The 21,200-nt window shown below is 36.2% G+C and overlaps 1 protein-coding gene across 2 annotated transcripts in view; it reads left to right on the top strand.

The window, feature by feature from the left end:
* LOC145680773 (uncharacterized) overlaps window positions 1-21,200 on the top strand; it is a 47,289-nt gene that overhangs the window by 8,619 nt on the left and 17,470 nt on the right. For both annotated transcript variants that reach the window (XM_081751766.1, XM_081751767.1), the window contains exon 2: window positions 4,248-4,414. In XM_081751766.1, the coding sequence (XP_081607892.1) occupies window positions 4,254-4,414 (161 nt within the window). In that variant the 5' untranslated portion in view covers window positions 4,248-4,253. The remainder of the gene's footprint in view (window positions 1-4,247; window positions 4,415-21,200) is intronic.

Raw genomic sequence — 21,200 nt, 5'->3', positions numbered from 1 at the left:
TTAGCATTTAATACTAATTCCTAATGCTTTTTCTTCAGTTCGCGACTTGTATTATACGAGGAGAAAGATTTGATTTAAATTAAAAAAAAAAAAACATGATTTTTTCCCACCCTGGTTACAAGTGGATCAGTACAACGTATTTCTACGAATTGTCTTTCGTGGATAAGTCGGTAGATTCATCGCCTTTCTAATCAAGTTCGAGTCCAGATGAGGGATAATTTCTCTTGGGTGCAAGCCGAGTAATGGTTCGGATTCCACTGTAAGCCTACGGGAGCCCATGTGGTTTGGACTCCACTTTAATCAGTAGGTCCCGTCCCAAAAGAATCTTTATTAAACATAATTTTTGCCAGTCCTGTTAATAGATAAGATCTTCAAACTTTTCTATTTTTCTATTGTAGTAGTTGATATCGTGCTTCTCTGGTGTTTGTCATTTGTTTATTGAGGTTTAGAATACATTTTCAGCATTCAGACTTCTCTGGGATGTAGACCCACTGTAAAATCCTAATCATTGTAGCGCATTTCTACCAGAAACGAACCAAAAATGAGCGCGCTTATCCACCAGACTAGAGAGGAGGACTGTTTTGCGTTTGAATATATTAGTTTATGGGTAAGACAAGATTTGAGTATAATTTGCTTCGAACCTCAATTTTATTGATCACTTAGTAATAGGAAAAACACACGATTGCCGTCTCGGGACGGTAGCTTTTTAAGATGTCATCGAATCAGACATCACCCTAATCGGTTCATAAAACAGGTACTAGCTCAGCTCGAATTATCCAATTTTAACATTTTTATAAATGAAAAGCTTTTGTATTGAATGAATGCGTTCATCACTCTGAGTCCAGACATGTGACTTACGATTTCCTTTCACAGAGATGGTTTGATTTGACCATTCTTCTGTTTTCTGTAAATTTCTTCTGTTTTCTCTTTGAGCAACAGGATGAGAGTTGTTGATGTGTATAACTTCATCACTCTTGTAAAATCCTCAGCATTCCGAATTGTAGCTGTACGTGGCTGGAAAGAGTATGATTTGTAGCATTGTGTTTCAACAGGCTTCCTACACCATCACAGAGATCCTTCTCTGACCAGCAGCACTGTATACCTGCTCCATTGACATAAACAATTCCGTCAATTCATACAGTTGGTAACGATTTTTGAAGTGGCTAGTGACACCTCAGAAATAATGATTTTTCTGCCTGTGATTGCAGCTGTTGAAGAATTTTGCGTATTGCTAACAATGCATGTGCTAAGTCATGCCCTATGTCATCTTATAACTGCATCACTTATTGTCTTGTTTTGAAAATTTGTGACTCTTGTTAAAATTGAAACTCGATCATTACTCCAGTGACACTCTTGTACTTCTTGTAGCAGAATCACAGACCAATCATTCTCTTCTGAAGATGGAATTTCTACTTTAACGGGTTTGGTCAGTTATGATTTGGTGTACTTACACACAGTTGTCTGGATGATTGCAAATGACATTTAACTCCAGAAGAATGGAAATATTGCATGAATTTCAAGTTTATTTAATTTATTGTTTTTATTCCATTACATTGAACACATTGATTCGAGAATGATTTTGTTTTCTTTTTACACAAAACCATTATGAAAAATTCCAAAACCAAACTGATATGTACTCCTTTTAAGGATATATATATAATACTCTTGGGGACAACTCTGTAAAATTCTTAGAATTTTTGGGATTAGTGTTTCTTAGACAAAGAAATAATAATAATGATAAAAAATACTGCAATCAAGGCATTAGCCACGGTAACTTCCTAACGAACATTATTTGTAAAACCTGTTAAATTCAAAAGTGGAACTTCTGCTTTCCAGGGAATTTGGTATTGCATGATATTAATCAACAATAAAATATAATTAAAAAATTGGATTGGAAATTTTGAAAATATATTTATTTTTGATTTTAAAAAAAATCAGAGGGCTACAACATTGAGAATTTGGTCACACATTTTCAAACGAAAGATATCTTTGAATCAGGTTATTATCTTTCAAACAAAACAAAACAAAACAAAACAAAACAAAAAAAAAAAAAAAAGCAACAAAGTATGTCGAATCTTTCCAGAGATAGAATGTTTTAATATTTTTTCAAAAATGACAAGTGAGAAATGGCGCCTAAGGCGTCATCTTTGGCGGCCCGTATGTTGGGCCAAGAATTTTTTGGGACAAAAAAAGAGTCCCAAAATTTCTCTTAAATATCAGTTTCGCTTTAATAGGTGTAATGTTATTGAGCCTATTATTGTTGTCCACAAATAACATTTTTTTATCAAAATACATATTCATTTTTGTAGATTTTCTTGAAAAGTACACGTAAGGTTTTATTCCCACGCATGTCATTTTCTTCAGTTCAATGGGATTTATGCATCGATAATGTATATCTCATCTTTGGATAATTATTGTAAACTAATTCTTTTGTGGAATTTAGTGATAATACAGTTTTTCAGAAGTATATTAATGTGAACATTTTATAAATGTTTTAACTAGATTATTACACACAATAATAATAATAAATAAGAATAATGTAAAATTTCCTGTAGTTACATTCTTCTGTCAATTTCAGTGTAAACAGGAATGAAAGTCAGCTTATGGAAGAAAATATTCTTGCTGGGATAATTTTAACGGCAAATTCTTCCCTGTGAAAACGCGTTGTATTATACTTCATTTTGTAAAACATTGAGAATTTTCACGACATTTTACTTTTTTTTTTCAATGCTTTACCTTAATTTATATGTAAATACAGACTACTATCAAAATACTGTACTCGGTGTTCGAATTACTGGGGAGATGAGGGAAATACCTACTTCTGTGAAGAAACAAAGGTATCTCAGAGAATAGGGTTTTACGTGAGCTGCAAAATACTTATCTTCAAGAGTTGCAATTTCCTTCTTTACTATTTGTCATTCTCGCGTACTTCGCATACTGACTGTACCAAAAGTAAAAATAATGTAATAAAAACATTCAATATTATGATTATTACTGAAAAACTATAGTGGACATGGAAAAGAAATTAATTTCACCATGCAACTGTTGTGGATACAAGTCCACTTACGGTACATTTTACGGGAAAGAAATATTCTCCCTGCTGTAATACATCACAGATTTACTACTTTCAAATTATAGAGAAAGTCTTGCTGTGTTAAGTACAAATAAAAAGAGGATACATATGAGAGATTAATAAACCTATGAAACAAAGACAGTACGTATCCGTAAAAAGAGAGCTCTCTCCCGTAGTAATTAATAGGCTAGCTTGTTGCCTGAAAGAATATCTTGCTTCAGTTATTGAAGAGAGTGCAGCAAGCTTTTACCATTTGATTCGACCGGGATTTCTGTCTGTCTGTCTGTTCCACGAGAACTCTCGTAAAAATTATCTAATTCAAATGAAACTTAGTATATACTTTCCTTCAACCTTCCTAAATAAGCTTAATTTTTAGGGTTGCAGTCTATGTAGGATAAAGGGTAAGAGACGGATCAAAGTCATCTCATGTTGTGAACATTAACAAAAGAAAAAAAAATCAGGTTAAGATATGTGAAAATTAGTCGATTTTGGTAAAACATAATGTAAGGGATTCCGATGATACATTAAAATTTGACAAGAATGAAAGTGTGAATTTGTACCTCATTTAAAAAAGTGTTCTATTAGAATTTTCGTTTTTTAAAAAGTAAGTTTGATGCAATTTGATGTAAGTAAGATTGCACTCCAAAAAGAGGTGTTCGATAGTGAGCTAAGCGTGGAGCTGAATCTGAATAACAACAACTCATTTTGTATGTTGTTTGATCCGATTTCCATTTTAGAATTGAAGATTTCTATTGCGTTTTAATACAGTTTTGACTTTTGAGTTTAGCATCCCTTTCAGAAGCGAGGCTATATGAAACGTGGGATCCGAACCACATGAATCCCACCGGGAATCAATACCATAATCATGCAGTATGCAGTATGCATCCATATTCGGAAAAAGTGTACTCGAATCCAGAACCTAAAATCAGGTAACCGGTTCCAGAACCTGGAATTGAGTACTGGTTCTAGAACTTAGAATCGGGCACCCGGTTCCAGAACTGCGAAGCTGATACCCGGATCTATTATTACCCGAGATCGGGGTATTTCAGGAGCCGATTCTAGCTATCCCTAAAATACATCGGTACTGTATTTTTAGTTATAAAATTTAGTAAGAAAAATGTATCCGACGATATTTTTTTATTTCATTTTAATTATCGTTCATATCTACTTCTAGAGCATCATGAGTGTTTCTGAAGATCCAACTATGGAACGCCACTTGCGTGGCCACAAAGAATCAGTGACAGCACTATCTTTTAATCCTACTATGAAACAGCTTGCTTCCAGCAGCTACGATGGATCAATCATGTTGTGGAACCTCCGACAGTCGATCAGAGCATACAGGTAAGGCTATAATTTCTGTAATTTATAATTCTTCGAACATAAATATAGAATGAGAAAATATAGAATTTAACGTCGCATTCACAATATTATCATAATAGGAAACTTGAGATCAGTTTCGGGATACTGTTTCACGGAACAAGAAAACACTTTGCTCAGCTTCGAAAGATGTGACCAGAATCGGTACTCGAAAGGAAGGCAAAATGAAACAATGAAACTCTACAGAATATGACGAAGTTAATTATTAAAAATGGCAAGTAAAAACTTGAAGTGAGGTGATTTCTTCTGTAACAGTTTCCATGTATGCTTTCGGCTTCTGATGTGATATTTGTCAGGTCATGCAATGGACATAGTGGAATGTACTGGAATTTCAACTCTTCATATAGGGATATTATCTGAATTGAGACATCCTACCATGCGATTATGCCCTATAGTTAAGACGGTCTTATTGGGAATCTAATCTAGATCAGAACAACACACGCAAGCAAGTTAACCTTCAGCGATATGCAAACTGTCTTCTTTCTATGAAGTGTTATGATAAAGGTAGAGGTAGTATCAAAGGCTACAGCGTCATTGGTCGAAACTGTACAGGAAAACTTACACATACAACCAACTGGGTTATTGTTTTCACTTACGTTTTAAATAATTGCTTAAAAGTGCTTCAATTTCTGTCTTTAAGTAAAAGACTAAGTTAAAATTAATAGCAGTGGTTAGGAAAATGTGATAGTGAAAGAAGTCTGAAGATATTCTGATTTAAGACATACAAAATTCAGAATTAAAAACTGGAGCTAATAAATTCACAGGTGATTGCATTGAATAATATAACAAGCCGAGGTATACCAAACTCGTGATCTCCTGGGATCAAAGCTGTGGAACACAGCCTCTCTTACCGAACCGAATCTGTCTGTGGCCGAGTTCGGCACCAAATTTAGTTATCTTTATTCCTCAGACGATGGGCTACTTGCAGGGTTTGAAAAAACCCGGGTATTTTTGAAAAAACCCAACCCACCTGGACCCATGTGGGTTTTTTCGGGTTTTATTGGGTTTAATTGGGTTTTTTCGAAATATTTCAATCTCTTTGGGGTAAAAATGTTAAAATATGATTTACATTTCATGTGTGTCATTGTCAGAACTTGCAACAACTTTCTATTCACTGCTGTTTTTAAAAAATTGCCGCCATTTTGAAATTTTATATTGGATCTCCGAAAAAATCTATACAGCAAATTTAGAATGTCTTGTGCTTCTACCTTCAAAATATCAACTTAAAAAGTCCGAAAATTGCACCTTGTAGCATGGATACCCGCTATTTTAAAAAATGGCCGCCATTTTGAAACTTTAGGCCGCCAAAATATGTACAGCTAATTTAGTCTCTCGTGCTTCTACTTTGAAAATTTCAACTTGAAAGACCTAAAGTTGCGCTTTGTAGCGTGGATATCAGCAGCGGCGGAAATTTGTCTTCAACATTGGGGGACGGGTAAGACGGTATATATACATGGTGGTAGGTAACTCCACTGACAAACTTTGGGAGGTGATTCCTTATATGAAACGAAAGATAAAAGTTCTGATAAACATAGGTCGAGAAACGTCTCCTTTCAAAGTTATGAACCGCCGAAAATTCGAAAAATCATGTTCCGAAAGCTCTGCCTTAGAAACTATAGGAACTATCCCTAGCGGTTTAAGGAATTACACAGGAACTAGTATGCGATCTATCTAAATATCCATGTTTTAACATCCTCCGTTATCGGCGAAACGAACGCGCCATTAGTACTTAAAGGATTATCCCAATACCTCAACTTCCTTTTTACGGTTCGTTTTGCCAATAACAGACCACGGTAGAACATTGATATTTAGATAGAGTGCATACTATTTCCTTTGTAATTCCTTAAACCGCTTGGGATCGGTCGTGTAGTTTCTAAGACAGAGCGTTTCGAAACGTGAATTTTCGAATTTTCGGCGACTCATAACTCTGAAAAGAGACGTTTTTCATCCCATGTTTATTACAACTTATTTCTTTCATTTCATATAAGGAATCGCCTCACAAAGTTTGTCGGTGGAGTTACCTACCACCCTGTATATATATATATTAGGGATGGCCAATTCCGGAATTTTTATTTTCCGGAATCCGGAAAGTAAAATCGAAAAATACCGGATTTCGGAAAAAATCCGGATTTCAGAATAATTCCGGATTTCAGAATAATTCCGGAATTCGGAAAAATTATTTTTTCTTTTTGTAATCCTAAGAATTTTGTTCAAATGCAAACGAACAAATTTCGTTTTTGTAATCCTAAGAATGTATGATGCAAGTTAAGCTGAAACTTACATCCTAAAGTATACACTACTCAATCTTCCCATGGTTAATGAGATGTAGTCCAAAAGTACGATACACTCCTAATATTTAATTTTTGTTTTACTGTGATATTGTCCAGAGGTAATACATATATCACACTGAGATAAACAACTTGACAGAATGAAGATGATATACGTAGTTTTCCAGAAAATCGTGAGAAACGAATTTTTATGAAGTTAAAATATGCGTCGCTTGTTGCCAGTGTGATGCAATTGATACCGCAAAAAGAGGGGAAAATGCGCCGGCTATATATTTGCACTGGGATGTTAGCGCCCTACAATTCAACTTATTTTTGTATTGTGTAAAGTAACTTCCACTCACACTTGAACTAGGCTTGCCTCTCATCGTCTCAGTGAGTTACTCCATCCGTTATAATATTCCGAACAAATGAAAAAAATACAATTTTAGTTCACTAAAGGGCAATCCATACAAATACAATTTTTCATTATACTACAAAATTTACAATAAAAGTATAAATGACTGATATATAATTATTTATTAATATAATCAAAGAGTATAATTTAATCTACAAAAGGCTGTTTGGTTCTACCCAGATATCTCTGTTCACAATCCTTGCGAGTTGTTTGGCTTTTTAGGACACAAAATATAGAAAAGAAAATGTAAAGTGAATGTAAAATCAGTTCAGTAATATTATCAAGAAAACTATGTACAGTGTGTTTACTTGCTGGAATTACACTTCAAACACACAATTGCGTTCAGTCGTTCTTTCAGAAAAAATGTTCCGGGGGGCACACTTAGTATTCCGGAGGGGGTCACTGCTGGTACTATTCTATTTATTATTATATTATAGACGTATTATTTTGATCTCCTCCGAGGGGGCACTCTGAGAGCTCTGGGGAGGCCAGTGTTCCCCCAAAATCATCTCTGGAAGAAGCAGTGATTGCGTTGATCCGTTGTGTTCTTTTGGCTTATATTGAAGTTTATTCTCCCCTTGTATAGCCACAATGAAAATAAATCACAAATGGCATGGTTGTGGGGGGAGGATTGTTTGTGCTGTAATGTCAGCCCCTCCGAGCAAATGCGTAAGCTCCAATAGGTTCTTTTATTTCGCAGGGCTCAAACTTCCCGGTGGAGGTACATCGCAGGCGCAATTTTCCCTGTTCTTGAGGTATCGCGCAAATTTCCCAGACGCAAAATTCTCGACACCGTTCGAATGACCTCGGAAGACTATATCTTTTTCAATACTTTTTTATATTTTTTTTACTCGAGATTTCTTCATAGCTTCTTATTAAAATACTTACTAATATATCCTCATTTTATTGTCCTAACCAATCAATATGGGTATGTTGTCAGTAAAATATTTAGATTGATCGAGCCTCTGGTGTGTAACCACAGTATTTCATATCATCCCTCCATTAGAAATCTTGGCTAAACGAACCAATATATGTTGCCAATAAAATAGTTTAGAATTATTGAGCCCCGGGTAAATAACCACAGTATTTAGTGACAGACCCCCCCTTCCTATTACCATATTCTAGCTACGTGCCTGACTCAGCTAATTCTCTACATTCTTTACCAAGCACACATTTTCTAAAGCGGAAAATGCTCTCTAAATACCTAAGTTCATTATTTTCAGCAGATGCACAAATTGGGTAACATTCTATCTATATGAATGTTATATATGTCGATTACTGGAAACCGCTTCTCGCTATCTATTACCATATTTACTATATAATGATTAACGTTAAAATCGGAAATGGTTGATTTGTACCGCTTCCGGTTTGAATATTACATTCATCAGGGAACTCGATTCTTAACTATTGACTCTGTACATCGTGGCCAAAATTGATGGTAATCCATCAGATAGTTCTTGAGACTGTTTGTTTCACTGACGGACAGAATGAATATATGGCTATAGAGTTTCGATAAACTAAATTCGTTAATGAGTGATGATGGAACAAATAAAAGAAAGGGGACCAAGAGTAGGCCTACCACCGGAAAAATTTTCGAACACAAAATTAGCCATCGAAAACCCACATGTCCTGGGTTAGAATACCATAGATGAAAACTCTACCACTGAGTCATCAATCACCCGCTTATTAGTTTTATTAATTATTATATTAATATAAATTAATGAATGCCTGCTTATTTTAATTATTGAACAATTACATTGTATACTTCGTAAAGTCAAAAATTGTAAATTTGTATTTACTGTACATACAGTGAGCGCAGAAAGTGTTCGTACACCTATGCTATTGAAACGAGAATGCCTGCGAAAAAGAAACAGAAAATTTAAGAAGTGTAATAACACACACAATTTGAATAATGAAAACTAAGCTTTATGAATATATCAATAAAGAACCACAAAGACAAGTTTAATGGTCAGAAAGTAAATAAATTCCGTAGAAAGTGTATAGAGTAGACGCAAAAAGAGATCGTACACCTGACGTACGAATACGAAACAAAGATACCACAACTGGGGTTCACTAGTATTCACCTGAGTATATACCTCTGTATAGCATGACGAGTAACAGAATGAGTTTAGTTGTGAATAGGAGTGAAAAAACTGCACGGTGGGCTGTCAAAATGGGAAGCAACCGAACAGAAACAAATGAGGAGACAAGAAAAGTAATTATTAAATTGCATAAGAAAGGTAAATCTTTGAGAAAGATAGCAAACCTTGCAGACAGGCCTCGTTCAACAGTACAAACAATAATTGCGATGTATAATGTTTCTATCACTGTGCGAAAAAAAAAAAAAAAAAACTAGAAGACCAAGAGTATTGAGTGAACAAGATAAACGTTACATTATTAGGGAAAGAAAAAAAGTTCCGAAAAGTAGTGCTGTGCAATTGGCAACGGATCTGGAAACACGCGGTGTTAAAGTATCAGCCAGTACAGTGCGGAATATTTGCAGGGTATCATGGTCGGATAGCCAGGAAAATGTTCTGGGTGAACAAGACAAATCGTATAAAGAGACTAAAGTTTGAAAAAGAATATAAAGATAAGGGATCAGGCTTCTTTCTGGAATAGGGTCATATTTTCGGACGAAAGTAAATTTAATCTTATCGAATCCAATGGGAGGCGTATGGTATGACGCAAGGTGAATACAGAGATGAATCCTCAAAATCTCGTCCCTAAAGTAAGACACGGAGGAGGGTCCGTGCTCGTCTGGGGTTGTATGAGTGCCTCAAGAGTGGGTCGTCTCCACTTTATCGATGGAGTGATGATCCACAAAGTGTATATTAACATATTAAAGAAAAATCTCCATACTAGTGCGCAGAAAACAATTTATTGTTCAGCAAGGCAACAACTCCAAACATACAGCGGAAAATACTCGATTGTGGCTACTCTATAATACCTTGAAACAGCTTCGCACACCTCCCCAATCCTCAGACATAACCCCATAGAACATCTATGGTCTGTTCTGGAGACAAGAATCAGAAGGCACAGCTTCTCTATTAAAGAAGGCCTGAGAAAAGCTATTCAAGAAGAATGGGACATAATCAGTCCCAAAGCTACTTAACTACGAACTACTACAGGTGAAATCAATGCCACGAAGACTACAGACAATCATTAACGCACAGGGTAATCCCACAAAATATTAAATAACGTAATATACTTTATAAGCATTAATTCAATCATAAGTGTACGGTGACTTTTTGCGTTTACAAAAGAGGAATTCTCTCTTTTCTTCTGAACAAAACAGTGATTGTCTTTGTTTGGCCTTTCTCTTGTATATAGAAATAAAATGTATGAATGTGTAGTCTTCATTCTGGTTATATATATATATTCCACCTCCAGTTCTCATGCTAGCTGTTTTCAATATAAAGTATGCACGGTGTACGAACACTTTCTGCGCTCACTGTAGGTATGTTGACAATAAGCGAATGTTATTAGAATATTTGTTGAGATTTCTTTTCCTTCACTGCCTTTCGCCTGGTTAAAAAGTAGTTTGCAGTGCTTTGGAGCAGCTGCAGGTGGGAACGCGATAATGTTTGAGACATACCGGCGACTTTTTTGTGTGTGAAAATAAGACCTTCCTCATAAAGCAGTAAATAACTGCAGTAGCAATTGTCTACGTAAATGATAAAGACATATCCAACTACAAGAAACTAATACAGTATATGTATTCATTATTGTGTTTCTCTTTTAACAGCTATTAGCTAGGGATGGCCAATTCCAGAAATTTTACTTTCCGGAATCCGGAAAGTAAAATCGGAAAAATTCCGGATTTTTTCCGAAATCCGGATTTTTTCTGAATTCCGGAATTTTTCCGAAATCCGGATTTTTTCTGAATTCCGAAATTTTTCCGAATTCCGGAAAGTAAATTTTTCGATTCCGGAAAACAAAATTTCCGGAATCCGGATTCCGGAAAATTTTGGCCATCCCTAATATATATATATGCGATGTACAAAATATTTACGAAGGCGAAAAACAATGCTGAGGAGGATTACCCATGTCGGTCCCGGCGTCCTCCACAGGGGACATAAAATATGACGATATTATTATTGCTTTACAACTTTAAAATCAGACTGGCAACATTGAAAACTGTTTACAAGGGATGATCCAAATATGATCATTATCTGTAAACAGTTTTCAATGTTGCCAGTCTGATTTTAAAGTTGTAAAGCAATAATAATATCGTCATATTTTGTCCCCTTTGTGGGACTCCGGGACAACATGGGTAGAGGATCAGACTTGTCTTCAACACTAGGAGACGGTCAGATTTGAGGTTTATTCTGGGAAGTATCAATTTCCTCTCACTTTCCTTTGTGACAGTTGGACCCAAATCATCACATTTCTTCCTAAAAGACACATTTCCAATCGGATTATTGAGGGGGAAGTTCCAAGATTGTAGGGGATATATTCCCATCATCCCCCCGGGTTTTTCGCCAGTGGATATCAGCTATTTTTAAAAAAAGCGCGCCATTTTGTAATTTTACGTTAGTATGCTGCCAAAATCTAAACAGAAAATTTAGAGTGTCTCTGGTTTGTATCCTGAAAATTTAAAAGACCGAAAGTTGAACACTGTGTGGTAAAGGCAGACAAACTAACAAATGTAGATCGAGTCATCCTAGGAGCTTCAGTGACGTTCGCCAAATATGAATACCAAATAGCTATATTAATTTAAAACAAAGACATAATTCATCAAAATGTCTTAAATATTCTATTTTTCTATGTCTATTTTGTTTATTTTTCAACATAAAATAAATGGTCTTATTGTTGAAGTTCACTTTCGATCCTTTGTGGGTTCAATTGCGGGAATTTCCCGAACACTTCTTTCACGACGGGTTTTCCCTGAAAATGCAGCTTGCTTCACTGTACATCGAAACTTCCATTAATACTGAAGTTTGAATGCAGCACTTGAAATAGTAAGCGTTACGTAGTCTTCGGAGCTCCGAGCATTAAGCTTCTTAATTTTGACAATAATTTTTACGTTTTTCCTAGTGTTGATTCTACAGAATGCTTATTTGAAGTCTAGCAACAAATGACTGAACTTAACTGTTGTTGGAAAACCAAATTTTACTGAATACTTTTGTTACCATCAAAGGTAAGAAACAATACTAATAGTTTTACTAATGTATTTACATATTTACTGTTAGTACCGGCACCTATGACCTTAAACCCGTCAACGTATGAGGGATAACGTCCCTCGGCGGCGCCGAATCAGGAAACGCACTATTCACGGAAAGTATTTTCTAAAATATACAATCGCTTACTTTACTTCAAATAGGCTATAAGCATAATCCGCACATTAATTTGTTCTACAATTATCTCAAGCTAAGGTGAGGTTTTTTATTTATTCATTCATTCATTCATTCATTCAGTGCATTTAGAGCTTTATAAAGTTCTTATGTTGAATATTGTTGTCTATCTTAACATAAAAGCGTATAATTCGCCCAAAGAAAGTTTAAAATCTGATAAAAATAACTTTCAATGTGATCACCTTAGTTATACCAATAATACACTAACAAAAAAGTCAAAAACCCAGGTGGGTTTTAAGATGGGTTTTTTCAGGTGGGTCCAACCCGAAAAAACCCGGTGGGCCCACTTGGGCAAACCCTGGCTACTTGCCCACCAAATTTGCTTTAAATCCAACCAATAGTTACGATGAAATAAAGTACTACATACAAGTCGAGCCGAGCCGAGCCTCTCCCTGGCTGAACTCGGCCACCAAATATAGGGAACTTTGTTCCTTAGAGAATGGCTTAATTGTTCACTAAATTTCATTCAGTTCTGAACAATAGTTACGGAGATACAAAGTGCAACATACAATTCGAGACTGTCCCTGCGCGAGCTCAACTACTAAATATAGCGAGCTTTATATTTTAGACGATGGGCTACTTGCCCATCAAATTTGGTTCGGATCCAGCCAATAGTTACCGAGAAATAAAGTACCACACCCTCACACATACACATTTGGAGTGAAACTACGTGCTTCCTTATCCTTACACCGAGAACTATTATACAAATAATAGTTCTCGGTGTTATAGTAATACAAATAATAATAAAATTGGTAGCAAGTGAGTCAACACATATTCATCGGAACACAAATAATTGCTTCTGTTAGTTCTGGAGCACCTGTCTGAGAATGAATAGTGGATTTATCGTTAGACTGTTTTATAAGTTTTATAAGGATTGAGAGAAAGAAAAAAAATATTTCCTAATTTGGTTGACGTAACGAAACAGATCTGCAAACATGGTTTTTGCAACGTACTAGTTTAATATAATCTGGCAACATATCTTGCTCCATCTTGAACATCTTCACGTCGGGCTACGCTCGACCATATTGCTCCACTGCGTGACTAACGAGATATTGTTTCTTGCCTCGTGACAATCTCACGGCGATAAGTTGCGCGTGCGTGGTTCAGTTGCACATTGCTTCGACTCAATATAAATGAATCAACCTCTGTAACCCGATGGCAGAACTTCGTTTGTCTTTCTGCGATGAGCTTTTGTAAGTCAAAAGTCTGCGGGAAAAAACACTCGTGATTCTTAAGAGATATGCTTTACGCGACGTAAAAAACAGTTCAAACTATATTTATGCGAGTAGTCCGTGCACTTAAGATATCTTCACATAGGAGGCTGCTTTTGTACTTTTCTATTGACCTTTTTTGTCCTCTGGCAATTTTTCTGCACAGGCATGGCAAATTTTCTGCGATCACATCGCAGATCGCAACATGTTCTGCTATGGGGCTTTGTAATAGTATGCTGCGAGGCAAAAGTACATATCCAAGGCAACACAAAAGAAATATACTAAGAAAAATACTAACTAGCCAGAAATTCCTTAATATAACTAGATTTTCGGCATTAAAAAAAAAAAAAAAAAAAAAAAGTGAAATTGATATATGCATTCGGAAAGCGAAGTCTAACTACTACATCGAACTTGGAAATAATCTTAAAGTAGCAAATATCTTAGATTTAAAAAAAAAAAAAAAAAAAAAGTTACCTTGCCGGCTATTTGATTCAGAATTGCAAGTCCATTGCAAAGCAAATCTGTTTCTCACACTTACCACGCGTAATTATAGATTGTGGCCGATTTCATATGTTTTTATTTACGATTCACTTTTCATTTTTCTTTCACTGAGGTGCAATGACACGACACTTTAAGATAAGCATGATCACAAATACGTATTTTCTTCTACGGGTGATTCCTCCGTACTGGACTCTGCGAGAAATCGTTTAAGTTCTGAAGACATTTAAACATGAAAAAGGACGGTAATCTTCTGATGTACAAAAAAGAAATAGAAGAAAGTGGCAATCTGCCTTGCCCCTGAGAAGTCAAGATATTTATTTATTTATTTATTTATTTTAGTAACATTGTATCGAAAGAAGTAAAAATCACGATAGCATAAGAATAAACAAGGGGCTTATGGTGGATAAACTCCAGCCCATATTATTGTCCCATTGTTATTGATATACTCTTCGACATTAGTAGTCTTTCCTTTTTGTAAGAGTGTCACCTTTACCAGGCTATTCTTATGCCATCGTGATTTTTACTTCTCCCAGTCGAGGATACAATGTTACTACATAAATAAATATCTTGACTTCTCAGGGTCAAGGCAGATTGCCACTTTCTTGTTTCTTCTTTGTGCACCAGAAGATTATCGTCCTTTTTTCATGTTTAAATGTTTAACGTTCCAAGTTTATGCTCCGAGCCTAAGGGAGACATGATGATGATGATAAGGAAATGGTAGAATGAAGGAAATGGAGGAAATAGGAGAACCCTGAGAAAATCTACCACTTGAAGTTTGTCCACCACAAGCCCAATTGTCTATATTTATGCATTCTTCATTTATTCACTCACATTTCCTAATGTTTCTTACAAGTTTTTTTTTTCCTTTTCTGCCGTCAGTGCGATGTCATTTGCATATCATATTGTACTGAACAATGCCGTTAATCTAGACACCATTTTCCCAATGAAAGGAAGAATTCTTTTGTTATCTGTAGTACTGAAAGGTAGATTCCTCGGTCTTTTCCCTGTTTTATATTTTTTCTTTTCCCTGTAAGTGCATTTATTTGGTTTCTTTTCCCTATATCTGCATTTATTTTCTGTATAGTTTATATAGCATTGTTTCTGTAATCAACTCGTAGTACTTTGAATATCACATTCAGATCTACAGAAGGTTTATATTGGATCAATTTTGAAAGATACTCACTTTACGAGAAATCTCGCCGCCACCATCAATGGTATTCTGACCTCAACATTATGGACTATCTCCCGACATCAGAGTATACTTCAACGAAACATGAGCAAGGAAGTTTGATCCCACTGCTCCTTACAATGTTTCCAGAGACCAGCGAGGTTGTGCGGACGCCTTTTCAAAACGGAAAGACATGAATCCCTAATTCCCGTTCAGTTTCCTGATAAAAACGCAGAGATGTTTTGACGATATGACTTGAAGCCTTGTCCATATGAATTCTCATCTGTTCGGTATTCGCACCGTACCCTTGTGAGATATCGATCCGAAAGCTAGGTGTTATACTAGATTTCTGGTAGTATCTTGCACTCACTTTCACATTTTTATCAGTCCTGCTTATCAGTAACTTCCCTCCACTACTGTATCCCGTAACAGTCATAAGCCCACGTGAGAAACTTTAAGGTCACTAATTAACAAAGTTGGAGCGACCCTTGACATCTTTGGTACGGTATGCCAACATACGTAATACCGACACACACATGAATGTGTACATACCACCGACACATTTTCAGCCTTATTTTTGGCATTATTTATTCATCATCAATATGAGACTTTAATAAATTTTGTATGCAGTTTGCAACATTTTCCAGGTCTAGTTTGGAAATCGTCAGTACCAAAATCTATCTCCAAGGAGAACAGTAGATATATTTAATCGAGTGTAAGAATTATGTATTCCAAGATTTCTCATATGACAGTTTCAACGAAATCAGTGACAGCGCCCACCATGTGATTTAATTAACCAATACAGTTCGTAATTTCAATCAGGGAGTAACCACGCCATTCCTCTTTTCTCTGTGACAGTCTCAGCTGCGCACCTATTTCGACTCACGCCAGCCACGTGAATGTTGAGCCTATAAATTTGCAGCAATGTAGTTCATTGCACAGCTAAACACGCATTCGAAATAGTATTTAGCTTATTAAGTGAAGAAAGAAGGGCAGTGACAGGCCAATCCCCACAACGCAACCAATAGGATTTTCGTATATTTTTATCTAACAAATTTCCTACGAAAGTTTGGAAGGAAAGCTATTTTTCGTACATTTGTGGATATGTCGTGAATCCCAGGAGCTTAGACTATTTCTGACAGTGTCCCGTGGAAGAAAATATTTGTGACCAGGATTATCTTGAAGTGTCCTGTCACAGCACCTAAGTAAAAGAAAGATGAAAAGTGAATCGTAAATAAAAACGTATGAAATCGGCCATACTCTATAATTACGCGTGGTAAGTGTAAGGAATACATTTGCTTTACAATGGACTTGCAATTCTAAATCAAATAGCCGGCAAGGTAACATTTTTTTTTTTTCAGTCCAAGAAATCTAAGATATTTGCTATTTTAAGACTATTTTCAAGTTCGATGTAGTAGTTAGACTTCGTTTTCCGAATGCATATATCAATTACACTGTAATTATTATTATTATTATTATTTTTTTTTTTGAAGTGCCGAAAATTAGTTATATTAAGGAATTTCTGGCTAGTTAGTATTTTTCTTAGTATATTTCTTTTGTGTTGCCTTGGGATATGTACTTTTGCCTCGCAGCATACATATTACAGAGGTTAATTCATTTATATTGAGTCGAAGTCAATGTGCAACTGAACCGCGTATGCGAAACTTGCTACGAGGCAAGCAACAATATCTCGTTAATCACACAGTAGAACAGTGTGATCGAGCGCAATCCGATGTTAGCGAAATTGAACAGATTCTGGGAGGGATTCATTGTGCCCTATTCCGACACTAAGTTGACGGCGTCGCGTATCTTAGAAATCTATAAAGTGCTTAATTTTCGTGTAGGTCGTTCCACTGTGAATCTTATTATGAGGAACTATGCGGTACAGAGTCCTAGGCCCACCATATTAACAGGAGCATCTAGAAGCCGGCCTCTTGTGAAGAGGACCCCGCCTTTATTGCGTGTAGCTTCCGAAAATCCCCTTACGCAGCGCGATGGTCAGCAAATGCTGCACATAGCAAGCGATAATCAACCACGTCATCCACAGGGCTTTATTTTATTTATCAACACAACAGGCATATGCCCAATTTAAGTGTTGAAATATAATTCATCTTTACAACAGTTTTTCAGTGCTTTACAGGACGTTGTACATATATCATTTTCGTCATGTTTTTGACATAATTTATTATAGAAAGAACAGATCGGTGACTTCAACATTTTTTTTTTTTTTTTTTTTTTTTTTGGTTCTAGCCTTTTTGCAATAAAAGAGCCCTGTATTGTTAGATCTAGTTCTAACTGAAGGAACATGGAAGTATAATGAAGATATAAAGTTTTGAACAATCGAATTCATTTTGAACTATTTTTTGGAGGAATACCAGATCAGCAATATTACGCCTTTGTTCTAATGAGTAAATATTAAAATTGTCTATCAGTGTACTATAGCTCTCAAGTGAGGGGTAAATTCCAGTTATTTTTGTATATCAAATATCTTAGAAATTTAGATTGAACTCTCTTAATTTGTTGGCGATATTTTCCCTGTGCAGGGATCCAAATCACAACAGCATATTCCAACTTGGTGCGTACATATGAATAATACATTTTCAAGAGAGTTTTTCTGAAGTCCTTACCTATTGAGTATATGATCTGGAAGATCGTTAATAAATAATAGAAATAGTAAAGGGCCTAGGTTGGAGCCTTGTGGAACTCCTAATAACGCGGAATACTCACCTGACTTCAACTCTTTATAGACAACTGTGTGCTACATTCACTGAGATATGATGAAAAGAAAATGTTTAGGGCTGAAGAAAATTTACACCTTAAAGTCGTTCGCAAGAGCAGTGTGCACTCCCTGAAACCATGTCATTTAGCTGAACGAAAAAGGAACTGCAGGAGGCTGTATGAACGTCATTTCGCAGGTGATCGGTTTAAGTTTGTTGTTACCCTTGAAAGTTCTTGCCATTTCATAGTGACCTGTTGACGCCAAGAGTGGAAACACGTTCTTCCACCAATGCGCAGAGTTTCCCCCCAAAAGGATTCGTGACTGTGGGCGGTTTCTTGTACAGGGGGAAACTGCGTCTCCAAAAAATGGAGCTAAACGTCAAAATCAATGCTACGTACTACCAGACTCATGTGCTGACTGAAATATACCAGCTTGAAATGCCATCATTTTACGTATAAGACGTGAATCAGATTGAACTGCACCAATACAAGATATCCTGCCACACGGCGAAAACATCGCGGGAATTCTGTTGCCGTATGGAATAGGAAACTGTAATTTCGGTAATTTCCTTCTCTAACATACCTGTCAATAGTCCAGATGCCGGTTCAATGGACTATTGTGCTTTCGGACTCGCCAAGCGGCACCCGTCCCATCATGGAGTCCGCTCCGTTTTCGGCATGAGGCAAACCTGTAAAGAAGAGTGGGATTCAATATTCATAGTTCAGCTGCAACGTAGTCTTCTGCAATGGAAAATCCGATACCGGACAATATTTAGAAGTGGCCTGCAGATCGAACGCAACTGGGGGTGGAAACACATTTCATAGGTAAGTAGCACATTCAAATTTGGCTCAATATAAAAGAATCAACCTCTGTAAGTTCAGAGTACAACAGGAAAAGGATTATTTGAAATGAACCATTGTGACGACTATCTGCTCTTTGAGCTTCGCCAGGTCTTTTTATATAATTTCCAGTAGTTTGTTTTTCATTTTTGCAGTGAGGCGCGGGATCATATGGTGTACGCAGACCTTACGGACGCTTACAAATTCTTATATTCACAATTCGAGATCTCATGTTGAATCGCTAACCCATTGCACGTTGGGTCGGTGAATTTCCTTACACGCCAATTAACATTTCCTATAGCATGAGATATTACTTTCCTTTTAGTCATCTTTCTGGTGCTTTTCGTGAGTAACTTTTCGCCACGGAGTCCTGGTTTGTGTAACTGCTCTAACGTCTTTCTCAGTAATCTCCCTGGGTGTGAGGACCGCTATTTCAGTATGCTTATATAGGAATCACGAACGTCGAGAAGGCCATAACACACAGTTTCAGTAACGATTTAATTTAGTAGACATCATTTGACCACACTTACCTACTTCAGACACTACTGCTCACCATAAACGCGTCATTCTAGCGTCTTTACTCAGATGACAGTGATCCTATATAAACCGAACAATCTTCTGTACATGGTCAAATGCTTTCCCAATATTGAAAAATATTGGAACATCTTTCATAATTCAAAAACGTTTTTTCAGTATTGTTTATTGATTTCTCTTCCTCTGTAAATGCAAATCAGGTCTCCGGTAGATTGTTTCTTTAGTGGTCTTAACTTTCGCAGTGTATTTTTTGTAATTGCAATTATGACTTTCTTTTCAAAGTTATTGGACATTTCTCCTGTCATACGTGCTTTATTTAATATTTTAAACAGTTCACTTATACAGTGCATTCAAATAGTCGCTCCTCGTGGATGTAAATATTTGTTATTGTGAGAAAAGGATTGAAACATCCACTTCTCTTCTTAAACATGTGTATGTTATGTTATGCAATTGTCCGACACAGACAGAACGAAACTTTAGTTTAACTTACAACTCAACAGAAATGTATACTGCACAATAAAGACGGTTTGTATTACATTGTAACCAGTTACTGTGCTCAAAGGTCGGTCAGAGTTCTGTTGAATATCGAGTAACACAGGTTTGTGTTACAATGTTAACAATGAAGCATCAAGTGCTTTTTAGTCGAACATGTGTTTGTGCGAGTAACAAGTATAGAGAACATGTGAAACACTATCTATTGAAAAGTGATTTAACAGTATTCATTGAACAGTATCACGATTCACCCAAAACTATTAAAGTACGAGGGACGCTATCACATGTAAAGTACATTTATCGATCAACAATCTTTATTTCAAGTGTTCTCAAAAATGTGTAGGAGAATTGACCTGTGCCTTCAAGCTTAAAATGAACCATTTTAAACACGTACTGTAGTGGAATATTTCTATGTATCTCTTTGCCATAACCTACTGCGTTGCGACGTTTTGAGCGCACTGTTGTTGTTTCTAATCCTAGAAATGATTCATCGTATTTATGGTCTCTTCATGTGTCTTATAGCTTCCTTATCTCTCTACCTTCCCAGCTTTCTTGCACACTTCATCATTATTTTATATAGTTTTTCTTCTTTAAGTTCAATTTCACCGTATCCAATATCTATATGATATATATCTTGTTTACATACACATTATTTGCTATTGTTGAGATTCCTTTCTTCATTCTTTCCCATTTTGATTTGATGCTTCTATATGTTATTACTTTTTTCTCGTCGCTGCTTGAAATTAATTTCTGAATATTCCTATCTGATTTGAAATATTTGCATTCTTTAATCATAATTTATTTTTTAGTAGTTGAATATACCCATGCTTCGCACGGGAGCTGTATTTGGAAGTCAACGCCTCTGGGAGTATCACCATTGATCTCAGCGACCACGAAAACTATGGATTTAATACTAATATCGGTCATTTTGGGCTATTTTTTCCATGTCTCGGTATCCCGGCCCGCATTCTATTGTAACTAAATTTACGTCATCGCTAATGGAAGCGTTACCTTGATTTCAGCGACCGCGAAAATTATGGATTTGACACTAATATCGGTCATTTTGGATTACTTTTATATGTCTCGGTATCTACCCCCCTTCCCCGGTGACCCCCGGCCCGGAGCCGAATAGCGTGAATTTGGAAGTTAATGCGATCGGAGTTTCACCATTGATTTCTGCGACCGCGAAAACTATGAATTCGACACTAATGTCGGTCATTTTCTACTACTTTTACATGTCCCGGTAAACG

The sequence above is a fragment of the Thermobia domestica genome, chromosome 3, assembly GCF_964235325.1.
Source record: "Thermobia domestica chromosome 3, izTheDome1.hap1.1, whole genome shotgun sequence".
In the NCBI taxonomy this organism is placed as follows: Eukaryota; Metazoa; Arthropoda; class Insecta; order Zygentoma; family Lepismatidae; genus Thermobia; species Thermobia domestica.
Note: the sequence above shows the minus strand (reverse complement) of the source record. Positions and strands in the feature narration are given on the sequence as shown.